Source organism: Siniperca chuatsi, linkage group LG22 (genome assembly GCF_020085105.1).
Source record: "Siniperca chuatsi isolate FFG_IHB_CAS linkage group LG22, ASM2008510v1, whole genome shotgun sequence".
Taxonomy (NCBI): domain Eukaryota; kingdom Metazoa; phylum Chordata; class Actinopteri; order Centrarchiformes; family Sinipercidae; genus Siniperca; species Siniperca chuatsi.
The window spans coordinates 17,841,262-17,858,465 of NC_058063.1; the positions used below are offsets into that span (position 1 = coordinate 17,841,262).

Below are 17,204 nucleotides of genomic sequence, written 5' to 3' on the forward strand. Positions count from 1 at the left end.
GATCAATAGATGAAAGTAATGTGTGTGTGTGGCTGTCCTACTGGGCTCAGCAGGCTCAGCCATCCAGAAACTTGCAGGGTACAATTAGCTCAATAGAGATTCTCCCAGTCAGGGATGTCTGCGTCCATTTTTGTTACTTTCTTTGTCTTCATTACTGATTCAGGTTATTGATTTGCAGTATCTGCTGACACATTACTGATTGTAATTAAAGCCCCCCCCAGATCATAGATTGTCCAATCATAGCTTAGCAACTGTAACTAGGCATGGTAGGCCTGTCAAGCTTTGGATTTCTCCACATGTTGAAGTGGTGCGCATGGCGCTGTGGTAAGAACGACTCAGCACTTAAAGAATTTGGAGGGTGGTTTATTTTTGTAGCCTTTACAAAGCCAAAAATGCAAGTGCAAAAGTGTAAGGAATGGATGTAAGATGCAATTGTTAGCATGTCAGGCTAACTAGCTTACAGTGTGGGGTTACAGTCGATGTTAAAAATGTTATGTTAAAAAAATCCATATATTTTAGACCCATTTTACAACATTGTTGTTTTAAAAGAAGTCAGCTATGAACGTGAAAAAGTCAGCCAGTGACAGCAATTTCAACCAACTCATGGAATTTAAATTAGCTTATCTAGCTTGCTACAGCTGATAAAATCTGCTAAATCTGGATGGAAATGAGAAGCCTGCTTTTGTCTTCCACTGTCTAAAGTCAAGGACCCATTGTTCAAACAGTACCAAGTATTTATTGTAAATCTGCCACCGTTATCATTGTAAACTGCATTATGTTATGTGTGAGAACGGAAAGATTAACAGGCGCAGCAACAGTAACTATGGGGACAGGGCTTAGCGAACAGTCAATTGAAAAATGTTCTCTTTTACACCACACTAAAATATAACTAAAATGAATCCAGTGAGATAAGGCTGATGTCTGAGTCATGTTTGTTGTGAAGCTAAGTGTGGTCACATCTTTTATGAAATCCTCATACCTTTTCTGTACATTTGTGGGAGGACAGTGTCTGACAGTATTTAGAGGGCAAACTATAGTGTAGCTCCTAATGTTCCATGAAATTGCGAAAGCCCACGTTTCCCACCCCTGAAAGCATTCGGTCATGCAGGGCAACAAACTGAATAATACCTGTCTTATTTTGTTTTTAGATTATTATTTTTTTACTTGCTGTTATGAGGTGATCTTGTTTTTACTGTATATCTTCAAATGTTTGCACCCCAGTTGCACACTTCCTCTTAAAGGTACTTCCTGTGAGACAGTGTTTTACTTTCTTCTAGTCTCTCTTCAAGTGCGAGGTCTAATTAGTAGTACTGTAATTAGTTCTTCTGCTGCCACCCCTCAATACAATGGCACTTAAAACATTACAATTAGCTGTTTCACTGACTGCATTTGATCTCCTATTAAAAGTGATCTAGTAATATAAAAGTAATAGAATTCCAGACTGTAGCTGTGACTTTCTCCCCAGTTTATATATCTGTATCTTTATAAATAACAAATTATTTTATAAACAACTAACAAAATGGTTAAGTTGTGCCTTCAGATTAAGATTTTCACCACAATAATGTTGAATTGTAAAATGTTTTTTTTTTGTGAACAAACAACATAGAAGAACCTGCACACTCGTCTGCTCTAATATATGTTAACCAGACGTTTCAGACCTAATGGCTTTATCGGGTCAAACACCCAAGTGTTATGGCTCATCCATATATTCACAAGGTGACACTCTTTAATTAGGAATGTGGTTTCTTATTGGTTGAGTAATTAGGTTGTCAAACTTATCGGAGGACATTTTAATAAATATAGACACACAAGTGATTTATAGAGTAGCGAAGTGGGAGAAGCAACTAATTCCAGAAGCATTTTTTACTACTGTAAATTACCATTTAAAAGTTTCCTTTCATTGATATTTTCAATGTTCTTCAAAATAGAAACAGTCTCTGGTTAATATAAAAAAAACTTTGTTTTTTTTAATTGTTTCAATTTTATTTCTTAGAAATCATTATTTTTCTGCTAGTTTGGTGAAACGGATGGCACATTACTACAATACCCTCAGCTGCTAATGTAATGGAGAAGAAGCAAGTCAGAGGCAGGTAGAGTGGGTTATCCACAAATCGTAGGGTTGCCGGTTGAAGTGTCCTTTAGAAAGACTGAACCCCAAGTGCTCCCCACTGTTAGGTAAATTGTAAAGCGCTTTGGATAAAAGCACTATATAAATGCAGTCAATTTACCATCTAACAAATTCAGAACACTTCAGCGTTTGGAATTGCAAACAAAACTCTGCACCATAGTTGCTGAATTCATCCAAAACTGGCTCTGAGTTCGAAAGTGAACAGATTTTAAAATGTTGAATGTTTTTTATGACTTTTCTAAGTGCAATCTTTAGCGGCACACACAATTTAATGTTCAGTGATGGCATGTTTCGTAAAGTGGTCATATTATGCTAATTATCAGGTTCATCATTTTATGTTAGGGATGTACCAGGGATGTTACATTTTCAATAAACACCATATTTTTGCTCATACTGCACATTGCTGCTGCACCTCTTTTCACCGTTTGAATTGAACGCTCTGTGTTAGCTAATGAGTGAGGCATCTCACTTCTATTCGATCTTTGTTGGGAGTTGCATATGCGCAGTACCTAGGTAAGGACTACTAGCCACTCAGAAGCAGAGTAGGGTGGGTCCTGACAAGCAATGTAGTGTGATCCAAAACAAAGTCTCTTTAGCCGGTACCTATGGCTTCAGTTCAGCCTTACAACCCGAACCAGCTTCACAACTGAGACTGGAGCAAGGCATTTCAGAGTGGTAAGTTAGTAATTTGTAACTAATGTGTCTTTCATAGGTCACGTCTCTACATCACAGGAAGTTGACTGCCTGGAGGGTGTCTAACGTTATTTTAATTTCATATATAGATGTAATTGTGAAAACTGCTCAATTTGTGCATTATGATGCGTGTTACATAGTGAAGTAGATACGTTACGGAAGTAAAGGCTGGACTGCAGTCGAGCTGTTTTCAAGCAGTTCAGGAGCAGTGTTTTCTGTGGGAGAGGGTAACTTCCTTTGGAGTGGACTTTGGGCTTAACCTATTAAACCTATTACATGCACAAAAAAGATTTTTAACACAATAAAGGAAGTCACAGTCAACTTCTTTCCTGACAAGTTTGTACGTTTTAACTTTTTGTCAAAGAAAAAGATTTTCTAAAGCAGGTGTTCTCCTTTTGTACAGTTTGTATAAAAGTGCTCCAACTGCCAAGATTGTCTTTATAGAACCTCCCTCCATTGCAACTCTATTTCCATCCTGTAATGGGACTAAAATGTAATTCGATAACGTTCGATACGTTCATACAGTAGGGCAAAGTTCCCAAACTGATTTTAATACTGGATGATGTATCCCGACTACCTGACTCTTTGCACTTTTATGTTCTGTCAAATGTGTACAAGCCAGCATGAGGACCATTGCGTTGTAGGGAGAAAACTGTACTAATACCTACTCTGTGTGTTTATGCGCATAAGTGTTTCATATGATGACTCATGTTGCTTGGCTGCATCATTGACCTCGCAGACACACTCATCCACCAGCAAGACACAACTGCTCCCTTGAGAGTGGGAGCCCACACACTATTAGCCTTGTCACCTTGTAGGCACAGGCTCTCGCACACACACACACACACACACACACACACACACACACACACACACACACACACACTAAGGTATTGCTGAAGCCGGATATATACTAACGTTTCAATGTCGACATATTTCTTTAATCCTATCATTCTCAGCACCTACCCAGCGTCTCTTTGTGACTCTGTTTCTTTCACACTTAGATTGGATTCAGGGGCTAAATGGTTGATTGCATAAGAGGAGGAGAAATATTATGATGGAGGAGGAGGAGGAGGAGGAGGAGGAGGAGGAGGAAGAAAAGAAGAAGGGGAGAATCCCAGGCAGGATTTAGGCTTGTGGAAAGCAGTTTGTGTGTGCATGTGTCTGTATCTATCCACACGTCTGTTTCCTTCTGTGTGTGATTGTATGTGTGTGAATGTGTGTTTCTCTGCTTGCATAAGAGCTGCTTTCATTCAACACAGCCCGATCACGACTCATTCTTCTTGTGTGAGTCATCACCTTTCAGTGGAACTTGGTTTGCAGTCAGTTCTGACAATTTTGTGCATGTGTGTGTTTGAGAGAAAGTAAAGTTGAGCACAACAGCCAAAAATAAATTCCCATGTGGACTTTCTGACGCCCATTTGGAGATAACTAGGCCTAACTGATTCTTCTTTATTCCCTATAAACATTAGTTACCATATGTTCTGATGTATATAATTATTTTGAGCTCTTTAACCAGAAGACCCAGGTTGCCTCCTCCCTGCTTAAGTGTTGTTGAGCAAGACAGTGAATCCCTAACAGTTTACAGCTTGTTGTATCTGTCAAAGCTAATATAAATTTCTCTACCAGGATCAATAATTTCTCTACTGGTATAAGATGTGGTTGATCATTGCCTCTGTGTACACGTTGGCAAGTCCACAGAGGGACAAGCGGTAGCTGTTTCAACTTCCCAGATATCATGTAATGTGACGTCCATAAGCTGCACAAAGCACACTCATGTTTACCAACCAGGCTGGTCTGTGATTTATTTATTTATTTCATACCAAAGGGAGGAGAGATGGAAAAGATCTAAAACCAGTGAGTACAGCTTTCTTTGAGCATATTATGTACTTGTGTGTAGGAAGCGGTTTGGATTTCAGCCTTGAGTTACCATTAATTACTTCCTTTGGGTAGAAAAATAAGAAGTAGAAGAAAAGTTAGGATTGTATCTGGACAAATAGGGCAACATTAATTTAGCACATCCACTTCATACAGCCATGTGGGAAAGTAAGCAGAGTTTGAATTTCTCTCTCTCAAGCTCTCTTTTCGTTCTTTACACAACAATTTTTGTCACTTTTCCTGATGTCAAACAAGTGCAACAGCGTAAATGCCTTTTGAGGAGAAACTAAACAAAAATGTGCGCCATTATCCCCATATTTAAACAATTATGGCATCTCGTCTCTCACTGTGATGGCAGGTTTATTACCCCTGCCTTAACTTTATGGTTTCACAGTAAACCTCATACCAACCTAAGTTTACTCATATCGCAATTTCTTGCAAATGTATAGCTACAGCAACCAATTGCATCTAACCAGAAGTTCAGCCAACCAATCGGCCAACAGTCCAGTGTCTTTAACTGGGCATACTGTAATTAAACAGGGCAAACATATCAGAAATACATCCACTTATATATGAAAAATGCCAGAACATTCTAATGGAGGCTTGTTGGGCAAATAGAGTTGACTCTGGCTCAACTTTTCGCCATGGAAGCGACAGTCCAGAGCAGTAATATCCTTCCTCATAATATTATAAACTGCTGTGCAGTGTTGCGGCATCTGATAAGCCTTCAAACTCAAGGATCTGTTACTCAAAGTGGATATCCTGGATTGTATTTCATCATCTCCCCTGTACCTGAAACAACATGCCCCCACCAATGCAGCCCATTGCATTTTTGAATGCAGAGCTGTTTTTCATCTGAACACCCACAAGTGGAACCGAAGAGCCTTGCTAGCTTGAACCATTAAAAACAGCCCCAGACCAAAAGTATATGTACAGAGGTGGCCGCATTCAATTGGCCATATATATCTTAACCTTAGTTTAGCATTTCTGTGTGATTTTGAGAAAGAAGAAGCATAAAAATAAGCCACAATGTAGACATATTGACATAACATACACTCGCATGTCTGGTTTTGGTTAGTCATTTAAACATAATTTTTTTGTCTAGCAGGATCTTCAGATTTTCATTCAGCCACAATTTGCTGTCAAAATTTTGCAGCAGTCTACAGAGCTCGAGCCTTGGCTTCTCCTCTACATAACCTGACTACATGATTTAAAAAAACAAAACAAAAAAACACTTCAGGTCAGTGGTGAGGCTATGATGTTCGGTTACTACGGAAACCACTTTTGTGAGAAAGACGTGGAAGGAGAGAAGTGGAGAAACAGGGTAAGGGAGGGAAGAAGAAGCCAGAAGATGGGTGAAAGCTGGATACTGGTAGCTCTATGTATAGCTATGTTTCACTATTGAGAGAGGCAGGGAGTAGCCAGGTTCTAAATGTATCAATAATACATGAGGTTGTTCTCCGATATGCTAACATGAATTATTTGACAAGCCGAGCCGACCTGTTTCTCCTTCTCACCCTCTCCCCTCTCTATCGCTGTACATCATCTCATTCTCTCCTCGTCACTCCTCTCTATTCTTACACATTGGCTCAAAATCTGAATCTCCTCTCAGAACAGCATCTTTTTCTTGGAACCATCTTCGCTGAATAATCTAGGGCTCAGCGGGTTTCTTAGTCTCCCTCTCTGTCTGTCTGTGCCGAGTGTTTCTGCCCCCTTTTATAGATTTTCTCCTTTTTAACTATATCCATGCATGCATATTTTGTGTGGGTTCTCTCTGCCTCTGTCTTTGTACTTGAGGCTGAAGGAGAAACGCAGGCTCTCGTCAGATGGACTTTTGATGAGGAAGAGAGCAGTCGGCACACAAGAAGAGGCAGAGATAGAACTTGTGAAGTTCATGAGCTCTTTCTCTTGCTATCTCTCCCTCTTTTTCACTCTTTATCTGTGACCAGCTTGTCTAACTTTCTCTGAGTTATTTTTTTTTTACACAGACAGAATGCTAAAGTCATCACATTATACTCAATCTGTAAAGCTACATTTTTTTTGCCATACTCATAGTCAAGATGTGTCAAGACATAATCTCATCTAATCTCTCTCTCTCCATGTTCTTAAGAACGCACATACTTCTCAGGACATTGTACACACTTACATTCAGAGCATCCATTAGTCGACTAATGGATTAATTGTCATTTATCAAGCAACAAGACTAAGAGTCTACAGCCATGCTAGCAGCTCTGTGAGACTGTATTTATGCGTAGCGGTGCTTGGAGCTAAATGCTAATGTCAGCATGCTAACATGTTCACAATGACCATGCTAACACGCTGATGTTTAGCAGATAGAATGTTTACTACGTTCACCATCTTCGTTTTAGCATTTTAGCATGCTAACAGCGCTAAACACAAAGTACAGCTGAGGCCAAACGGCAAGTTAAAATTTCACCTGATGATGGCGTTACATGAAAAGTCAGGGGATCTCCAAAGTTATTACAAATCATTCTGAGGGAGACATTACTGTCTGTACCAAATTTTATGCCACTCAATCAAATAGTTGTTGAGATGTAGATCAACAAAGGATTTGCTGTTTTTCTCTTGTTTTATATGATTGTAGATTAAATATTTTGTGTTTAAAGTCATCACCATGGGCTCCAAGAACTTTTGATCAGCATTTATCTGACTTTTTATAGACTGAAAGTAGAAGTAAGTAGATTGATCGATAATGAAATCAGTTGTCAGTTTTTTGGATTTAGTTTGGTTCATTGACAACATTCTAGTATTGATAAAACACAACATGTTGGACTTTGTCAGGGATGAAACAATGAAGTCCGTACTTACTGTGTTTCCATCATTGTCAAAGTTGCCAGCTTACTTACATTAACTTCCCCAGAGGTTTACTCTCACCTTTACCATAACTACTACACCCAACCCTTATCTCAACCTTAACTTAGTTACTGTAACCATAACTTTAAATTGTCTTAACCTTAAAAAGTCTTAATCAATAGTTAACCTTTTGGGGACTAAATTTCTGTCCAAAGATGGGAGCTGAATCCCCACATGTGACAGTGTGAACAAAGTTTTGTCCCCACAGCATAACCATACACACAAAAAAGGACAAGAAGAAATTCTTCATGCCTTTTTAAACAGTCCCAGAGCCCTTGGAAACATGTCAGTGTAGCTGAATCCAACACACATGCCCGCGAGCATATTTGTACTCACAAACACATAACGCACACATTCTTAGATGCTCCAACCAGCCAGTGAGGGCTGGTTCTCTGCCAAATTGGGAATTGGCAAACTGGCAAATCTCAGATCATTTTAAGTCAGTTGGACAGAGACAGCCTTAACTTTAAGATGCTTTTGGGAAGCCTCAGGCCTGAGTTCCCAAAACTATGGATGATGGCCAAGACTTATTCCACTGCACTCTGTTATTCAGCGATGTGTGGAAGACAAGATAGCAGAGATGTTCATAAGGGACCAAATGCAAGTCCAGGTTTAGTCTTTATGGACAGAGTCCAGGTTAAGTCTCGTGGTTTTTAGAGTCTAGAGTTTAAGTCATGTCTCTTGTCTCCCTAATGGTTTGACTTGGCAGCAATATTCCCAGAAATGTTACTACAAATGAATTATATCCTATTCAGTAATTAATAAGCACAAATAGAAAACACAATTCTGACTACGGCACAATACTGAAGTGAAAAAATGAAGTGAAAAACACAAACCTAAGTAATTAGTAGTAGATGGAGAATTACATTATTTCTCCTTTTTAAATTAAAACTAGTGCTTAGCTTCTTACATCTCTATCATATGAAACAGCTATAAAATCTGATTTACCAATGAGCAGAATTGTGATAAACACTACAACTACAATTCACTACTAGCTTGTTTCATAACCTTGAGCTAGCACTGTCTGACACCTGTGCAGATGTTTTCCAGGTGCTTCTACAGTTGAATGTAGTTGGACTCTTCTTTTTCCACATTCTGTACACAATGCAGTTCTTCTACTTAGCCCAAGGTTTGAAGCTTCAAAGTCCTACAATTCAAAGGATACAGCTTATAATCAGCGTTGCCAACTTTTTTCCATGAAAGTAGCTAACACTATCTCTAAAAGTCGCCAGATGACGTCCTACGCTCATTTGCATGTTGATGACATCATTACGCAATCATTTGCATACAGCTTATAAAACGCTGATAGAGAAATCTTTGGCCAAATAATCACAAAATCACTACGGGGACATTATGTATTTTGAAGTAAAAAAGTAATAAGAATGAATCTACAAAGGGAGGGAGAACATCAAACGAACAATTTAAATATTTACAAGATCAAACAACTATTTACATATGTACAAGCTATAACATCCTAATCCAGAGATCTGGAGAGAAAGAGTGACGCTGCCCCACACGCCGCACACTGACTGCCTGCGCACAACGCAAGAGGAGAGGAAAAGAGACTCTGTTGGCAGAAGAGTCGCAGCATACATGGGAATGCATTACAATATAATATATTTTAATATATATTTTAAAAAGTTGTTAAATTCGTCGCTAGTCGCTTTTTAGAAATAAAGTCACTAAATCTAGTGATTAAGTCGCCAAGTTGGCAACACTGCTTATAATACAGATTGCATAAACACTGCTAAGATCATCACAGCTTGTTTTTTTTTTCACACACCTGTGGGTGACAGCTGCACACTGATTCGTTTGAATGTGCCTTACTAATCTTTTAAGTCTAGTCTAGGGTTAGTGATGAGTTGCAAATCATGTCTAAAGTTGATTTCTAAGTCCACAACGCTATTTGCTGACTCAAATTTGGTTCCCCATCTCTGCTACGAGCACCTGCTCAGGGACCATAGTCCTCTCAAAGGTCTGACTACATTCTGAATATCAAGATCCAGCCAGAAAAATCTGAGCTGGAGAAAGCAAATAAGTAAAGCTCTCCTCATCATTAATATTTCAACATTGAGGTTCTGTCAAGCAAGGAAAAAAATCTGCTCAGTGGCCAACAGTAAAAGACAGAGGATGTGTAAATGTGAAGCAAGGTGGTGTTGGAAAAAGAGCAGACACGCTGCGCAAACCTTCCCTGGAAAATGGGAAGCGCTTCCAGCACCTGCTTGGTGACATCAGAGCTGTCAAAACCAACAAATAACTAGTGTTGAGTTGGAAGGGAAAGTAACAGAGGGATCAAGTTCCTGTTAGGTTACACAGCAGTGGAAAACTGTTCAAATACAAACAGATGTCAAAAAGTCTGTAAATGACAGGGATGACATGATTCATCACTTTCTGGAGACTCAAGTCTTAGCTTTAGATTTTAGCTCATTAATATTTTCAAGAAGTTGTTATGTAATAATTTATTATATTGCGCTGCCAATCTTCTGCTTCTTTCCAAAGGTTAATTAATTTTTTTTCTGACCACTTCCTCTTGCTATTTGTCCTCCCTTACCAGTTAAAGACTTACTAATAAATGACTGGAAAAAAACAGCAGCAGAAAAGTTAATTTTTAAACATAGACGGCCCAGCCCAAGGTGATGCAAGCAGCTGAGGTTAAACCATCTAAAGCAGCAGGCGTAGCAGTAGGGAGACATGGCTTAAATCCTCCTTCCCTCTGGTGTCTTAGAGCAACAAACTGAATCCCCACCAGCTCTGAGGTTGCTGTTCTATAGCTGACCTCTGACCTCTCTGCAGTAAGGCAAACAGAGACAAACGACAAGCAAAGACAATTTCTAAGAACATAAAATGACTATTTCATCATCACAGTGCGTTTAAACATCTTGAGAGATTAAGTGTTTGAGTCATAGCAGAGATAGCTGTGCTCTGCATTTTAATAGAGACTTAGCTTCATGTCAGTGATGAATCGTATCATTCTTCGTTATTAGCTGTTGGCTAATGAGCACAAGCTATTACCATCTGTCAGCCAGTGTGCATGTGTTTCAGTAGATCAGTTTTATCTTTTCAGTGATCTAAATAATCTTTACAATAAGAGAAGATGGCCTTTGCTGAAGGGTTCAAGGCATTTTAGCCAAGTTATCGCTGTGGCTCTAGGAATGGCAATGTTGGTCCCCAGAAGATGAAGCCTGAAATTGTTTTACGGTTAATTTGTTTAGCTTGTTTGATATTTATTTTTGGATCAACCCTTCTCAAACTGTCCTTTGACCGAGCATTAACTTTTGTTTTTTGTCATTCTTATCTCAGCGTTTCACCCAGTACCTGGCCTCCAGAAACACTCTGTTTAACCTGAACAACTTCCTGGATAAGGGAGCTCTGCAAGGTAAAGCACGCAAACACTCATTTTTTCAAAAGTCGTGTGAAAATTATTCACAGCATTTTGGTTTTGTTTTAATTTGCTGGTAAAGAACCAGATGGGCAGGATTTGCCTCAAAGGACAATACATAGATCACTACAATGTTTTAAGCAATCAAGAGAAAATATTTAAAAGTCAAAATTGGCACTTCTGTGTGGTTGGTTGATTACTTGATTCAAATGTATCTGATGCAGTATAATATATATAAAACAAATAGACAATTTATAGGACAAAGGTAGAAATCATTTGTAACCGTCTCTCCCAGGTTACGACATGTCAACCTTCATCAGACGATACAGCCGTTACCTGAACGAGAAGGCCATGTCCTACAGACTGGTGGCTGTGGATTTCACCAAGATGAAGAGGGGGTAAGGGAGGGCACACACACAAAATGACAACCCCACTCATCATTTCACACTCATCTTCTCACACACCGGGAGACGGGTGTTTAGCTTTTGGCACTAAAGTGAGAGAACAACAATAGACGGAAACTGACAATCTTTTATTTCGATGACAGTATAAAGCATCTGTTAAAGTAGAGTATTTTCTAAAGATGTTCAAGATAACACAGCAGTTTTTAGGCTACAGCTGCCTGTCGGTTAGCTTAGCTTAGCTTAGCACAGCATAAAGACTGAAAGCAGGCAAGAGGGTCCAACTGTGGAACAAAAGAGAGAGAAGGGTCCCCTTGCATGAGGTGCACAATTCCTTTAGGGTCCCCAGTTGGAGGTGTATCACTTGTTGCACCGGCCTTTTGTTTTTATTATTATTATTTTTATTTTACCAGATTTGAAAATGGTCAGGTTTCTCTGCTTAAGACTTAAAGTAGTGTTAACATATTGTTTTTAGTCAGTGGGGGGAAAAAGCTAAATATTCTTTCTTGTAGTGTGTTAGGTGTGAAAGAAATACTATGCTACATTACCTAAAAAATACAACCTGGTTGATGTTACATAAAGCGCAGGTAATACTAGCGTTTTGGAGAAGCTAACATTTATTTTAGCCCTATAAAAATTTTTTGAAACAGATTATTATATAATACATCCTCTGGAATAAAACTGCAAGCATAAACCTCTCTTGTGTTGATGGTGTCAGTGTGTGATTTTAGTGAATTATGTGTCCCTAAAAGTATACATAAAGTATAGAAATGAAAAAAACATATTTTCCAGTATTAGAAGTCACTGCTCCAGGCCAAGAAACAGTTCAGCAACCCCCTAAAACCACAACTTGTAATTTTTACATTTCTGTTTTTGTACTACTAAACAAACAAGATATAACTTCCAGGCTAGCTATTTCCCACTATTTCCCTTTACACTAAGTTAAGCGTGGGAACAATCTTCTCATCTAACGCTTGGCAAGAAAACGAATAAGCATATTTCCCAAAATGTCAAATTATTCCTTTAATGTCAACCATTGTAATCTTTTAATGCATCAAGTAATGACAATGCAGCCTTGCTGGAGACTTCAGTATGAAAGTGACAGTGGGTGCATCATTTCTGGAGGTTGTGTTAGGAAGATCATTTCAATTTCAGAAAATCTAACTATTGTGGAATGAAAATAAATCCTTTGTCATGTTTATCCTGCTGAGCAGACTCATTATTTATTTGAAAAATGTGTTTCAGTCGGCATTTACTTGCAAGCCTTTCAGCTCAAGAAGCCGTTAAGACTTTGCATTACTAAGAAAATGTTTGTATGCAAAACATTAGTTTTCTTTTTTCCTATTTCCCATCGTTTCTCATCATTTCTTCATTCCTTTTTTGTGTTTATTGCTAATTTGCATCAAAATTTGCATAAGAATTTCCCTCAACAAGGTTCCCGCTACAACAATTGAGTGTGTGTGTGTGTGTGTGTGTTTGTTTCTTGTTTTGTCAGGATTGACGGTGTGATGCGTACCATGAACATAGAGAAGCTGATCAAGACGCTGCCCATTGTTCAGAACCAGCTGGATGCTCTGCTGGATTTCCAGGTACAGTGTGTGTGTGTGTGTGTGTGTGCGTGCGTGCGTGCGTGTGTGTGTGTTATGCATACATGAGTGTCTTTATGCATGCTTGTCAAAGTTGTGGTCGATTCACTTTCCAATCAAAATGTAAATTGAAACAACAGTTTGAAACCTCTCTTTATTGATGGCGTATAAGAAGCATATTATGGTGACAGATTTCAATTTTTAGTGTGTGTGTACGGAGGGGAGAAGGGGATTGGGTAGGGATTTGCAGAAATTGGTGGGTGCATTGTGGTTTGTGCCAGCGAGCTTCAAAGAGCGATAAAAATGGATGGTGAAGTTTCTCATTGGAGTGTGTGTGTGTCTGCACATGATGTTTTTTTTCCCACCTAAACTAAATTGGCAGTTATTCTGTGTGTGTGGAGATGTATGTTTGCTTCATACCAAGGGGAAGAGGTGCTGGTATTTGGAAAAAGATGTTTGTGGATATCTGAAAGAGAGTGAAAGAGAGTTTTCTGTTTTGCTTTTTTAATGAAAATCCTTGGAAAGATAAAGACATCTCCTTTACCTTCTCTCTCTCTCTTTCTACCTCGCTCTACCTCTCATCTCTCCAGGCCAACCCTAATGAGCTGACCAACGGAGTGATCAACTCAGCCTTCATGCTGCTCTTCAAAGACTCCATAAGGCTGTTTGCTGCCTACAACGAAGGGGTCATCAACCTATTGGGTAACACACACACACACACACACACACACATACACACTCCTAGGATAAACACAGCCTGCAGTGAGGTGACTGATGCTCACTCTCCTACAGGTGTCAAAAATGATGAGGTGTAAGTATAGCTACGGTTTGTTTTGCGTGTACAAACCCACACGCTCATGTCTGGAAGATATGTAAACGCAAACCCAACAGCAGCAGCACACACACACACACACACATGCCACACAGTCTGGTTGCCCTGGCAGCAGAGAAGGTTTTGACAAGCTGTCATGTAGCTGCTAAGTGCGTCTGTTTGTCTCCACTCAATCTTGTACTGATTGTTCGTGCCTCCTTTCCCCCTTCCACCCTTCCTTTTCTTTTTCTTTTAAATCTTTCTTTTTTTTCTTTGTTTTCATCCTCATCCTCCCTTCTGTCTCTATAGAGAAATACTTTGACATGAAGAAGAACCAGTGCAAAGATGCTCTGGACATCTACAAGAAATTTCTTTACAGGATGACGAAGCTGTCAGAGTTCCTCAAAGTGGCTGAGGTATATTCACACACACACACACACACACACACGCATACATACAAAAGTACATGAATGTGTACACACACATCAGGGATAAGATTTTTCTAGGGTATTTTATGTCAATTTTTACCCCACAGATTTATTTTTGGGAAGAGCAACTGCTGTTTAAATGACCTTTTTACACTTTTCCTCATAATTTCTTGTCTGTTTTTTATCCTGACCACATCCCCTGAACACTTAAACAGATATATTTAAACACAATTAACACATGTATATACACACACGTCACATTCTCAAACACCACTTGGAAAGGTGTATTTTCCACAAGACTCCCTTTTTTCCACAGGAAGTTGGCACAATTTTGCTCACACAGCGACTTTACCGTGTGCAGACATGAGTACCTGACTTTACCGTCACTGACCCACATTTGCTGTACAGACACTTACACACATACACATATATATATATATATATATATATATATATATATATATATATATATATACCCAAAATAACCCTAAGATGGAGGATGTGGTTAGGCGCTCTGTTAGGTCCCTCTCCCTCTGCTCCCCACACTCCTCCATCTAATCCTTTCTTCTCCCGCTCTCTTCCCTCTCGTCCTGACAAAGATGAATACTTGTGTGGTTATCCTTTGCCCAGTGCCCACAGATCATCCCTCCTTTTTTCTTTCCTCTTGCGCCCTCTTCCTTCCTTCCCTCACTCCTTTTTTTTCAGCAGACTCGAAACAGTGAGAATCAGCTGCTGTAACTTCAGCAGAAGAACTACATTGGTGGTTCACGTTCTCTGCATTAATGTACATTCAAATAAACGGCCCCTTTGTCTTTTTATAATTAGGTATTATGGAGCTTAATAATAAAAACACATACAGTACATTCAGTGAATAAACTAAAATGAGTTGCTCTGTTTTTTACACTACAAGTCTCAAACATGTCAAGGCTAGTTTAAACTCTGATCTGAAATCTGTTTTCTAAACATATTCCATCAATGTAGATGATAACCTCTATGAGGCCGTCTGATACAGTACTTTAGGGGACACGAAGACTTCAAAAATCAACCTTAAACCTTGTGTTGTTGGCACACTCACTGTAATAAGGCATATGTAGTGTATATTATGTCCTAAGTTGACAACTTTTTTTTGCATTACTTTGCACAATGGTGCAGGTAAACCGACTGCTACATGTGGTCTTTTTACCACCCGCTGTTCTGCCCACAAGATGCTAGCACAATGTTGAAGTTCCACAGACTGCTAGTACTATGAAAAGTTACACGAACATGAAATATAGTTTTTGATAGATTAGTCTATCAAACGGTCATTGTGGGTATTTTTCAGAAACAAAAGAGTGTTGTTAAAATAATCCAGGTACAATGCACGGTAAGGGAGCCTTTAAAATATGCTGTTTCTTTACCATCAGTGCAGTCCAACAATTAGATAAATCCTTGAAAAGATTATGTGCAAATTCTTTGCAAGGGTTTAATGATCAAAAATAGCCCAATTGTTATGATTGAGATGGTCCACCCCCAAAATGGGCGGGAGTTTTGAATGGCTAAAGATTTATTTTTTCCAAACCTCCCTCTTGTTTATTTATGAAGAAAACATATTTAATCCTCCAGAGATACACAATAAAAACAGATTATGGCACCGGAACATGAATCAAAAATCAAATCAAAGGTTTGTATCACCAATATTGCTTTAAGCATGGTTTTCTTCCCACGGCCTTAATTACATCTTCATTCTATTGCCAACGTTTAAGTTTTGAAATCAGAAAGTTTGACCTGGATTCACCTGGCTGTGACTTTTGGATAAAAAAAGATGCTGCTAATATATATTTTTGCCCATTTTGTCATATATGACAACTTAATGAATATTTAAGAATCTAAAAAACAAAGCTTAAAAGCAGGAGTTAGATATCTAGAATGGCATCTTTTAAAGAAGTGGGAGTGCACTCTTATCAGCTATTCATGTTTTCTGCTGATAAATCTGACAATGAAGGTGTGTTTAACAACTGTTTCGAAAGAAAACCAAGGTCATGTTGATGATTATTAAAAAGTCTGGGACTTAATGTCTTTATCTGTGTCCTGAAAAGTCAACATGTTCACACAAATGTTATCTGTCTGAGTTGTAAATTGTTTTGGAGATGACTTTGGCATAGCTGTCCGTTTTTATAAATGTGTTCAGTGTTGTCACATCATTATTCATCAGTCGCCATGCTCGCTCTCCCTCATTGGTCAGACATATTTATCACTGTCCAATCATCATCTTCATTCACTGTGGGGATTGGTTGGTTTATCAGCCAATCCAGATGTCGAAAACTTTTTCTTGTTTATTTCTGTTGTCGTTTATGTTGACACTGCCACTGCATGAAGTAATAATTCCCCTGTTTTTTTTCTTTTTCTCATCTTTTTTTTTTTTTTTTTTACAAATGGATCCTGCCCTTCTATTTTTTTTCTTCTCCATTTTATCCCACCTACCTTTCTCCCCCCCTTTTTTTGTTGATTTGTTGGTTTTTGACGACAGCAAGTTGGAATAGATCAGGGTGACATCCCAGATCTCTCACAGGTCAGTGTACATCTCACCTTCCACTTCCTCTTATCTCTTTTTTTTATTTCTTAACTCCTTTTCTTGCTTTCCCTCCTACCTTCTCACCTTTTTTTCTGGCTTTCCTTCAACACCACATATTTCATTGCTCCTTCTGTGCTTTCATCCATTGACTCACACCTTATTTTTCACCCTACATATACCCTGTGTTCCCCCCTTACCAACTGTTCACTCATTCTCTCTCCTTCACTCTCCACCCACTCATTTTTATTTCAACCAACTCATCTAACCTGATGTTGGTCTAGGTACCTCCCCTGTTTGATTGATTTCCTACTTTCTCTTTCACTTCTAAATGCTCATTATAGATCCAACAACAGGCTGAGGTGTGTTAATTTGGCCTACTTAAACACTGCTCCATCAGCAGGCCCACTGCAAGTTTCAGCACGTGGATTTGAAACCCTGAGCAACTGCGAGCAATGAGCTTAGACCTTTCATCTAC

At 38.9% G+C, this 17,204-nt stretch overlaps 1 protein-coding gene across 8 annotated transcripts in view; it reads left to right on the forward strand.

Moving 5' to 3' along the window:
• Positions 1 to 17,204, forward strand: part of si:ch211-200p22.4 (phosphatidylinositol-binding clathrin assembly protein) — an 80,122-nt gene that overhangs the window by 31,075 nt on the left and 31,843 nt on the right. For 6 of the 8 annotated variants that reach the window (XM_044184535.1, XM_044184539.1, XM_044184541.1 and 3 more), the window contains 6 exons: positions 10,874 to 10,949; positions 11,248 to 11,350; positions 12,849 to 12,942; positions 13,530 to 13,641; positions 14,060 to 14,166; positions 16,685 to 16,726. In XM_044184535.1, coding sequence (XP_044040470.1) covers positions 10,874 to 10,949; positions 11,248 to 11,350; positions 12,849 to 12,942; positions 13,530 to 13,641; positions 14,060 to 14,166; positions 16,685 to 16,726 — 534 coding nt within the window. The remainder of the gene's footprint in view (positions 1 to 10,873; positions 10,950 to 11,247; positions 11,351 to 12,848; positions 12,943 to 13,529; positions 13,642 to 14,059; positions 14,167 to 16,684; positions 16,727 to 17,204) is intronic. The other 2 variants (XM_044184538.1, XM_044184540.1) reach the window with 1 other exon arrangement.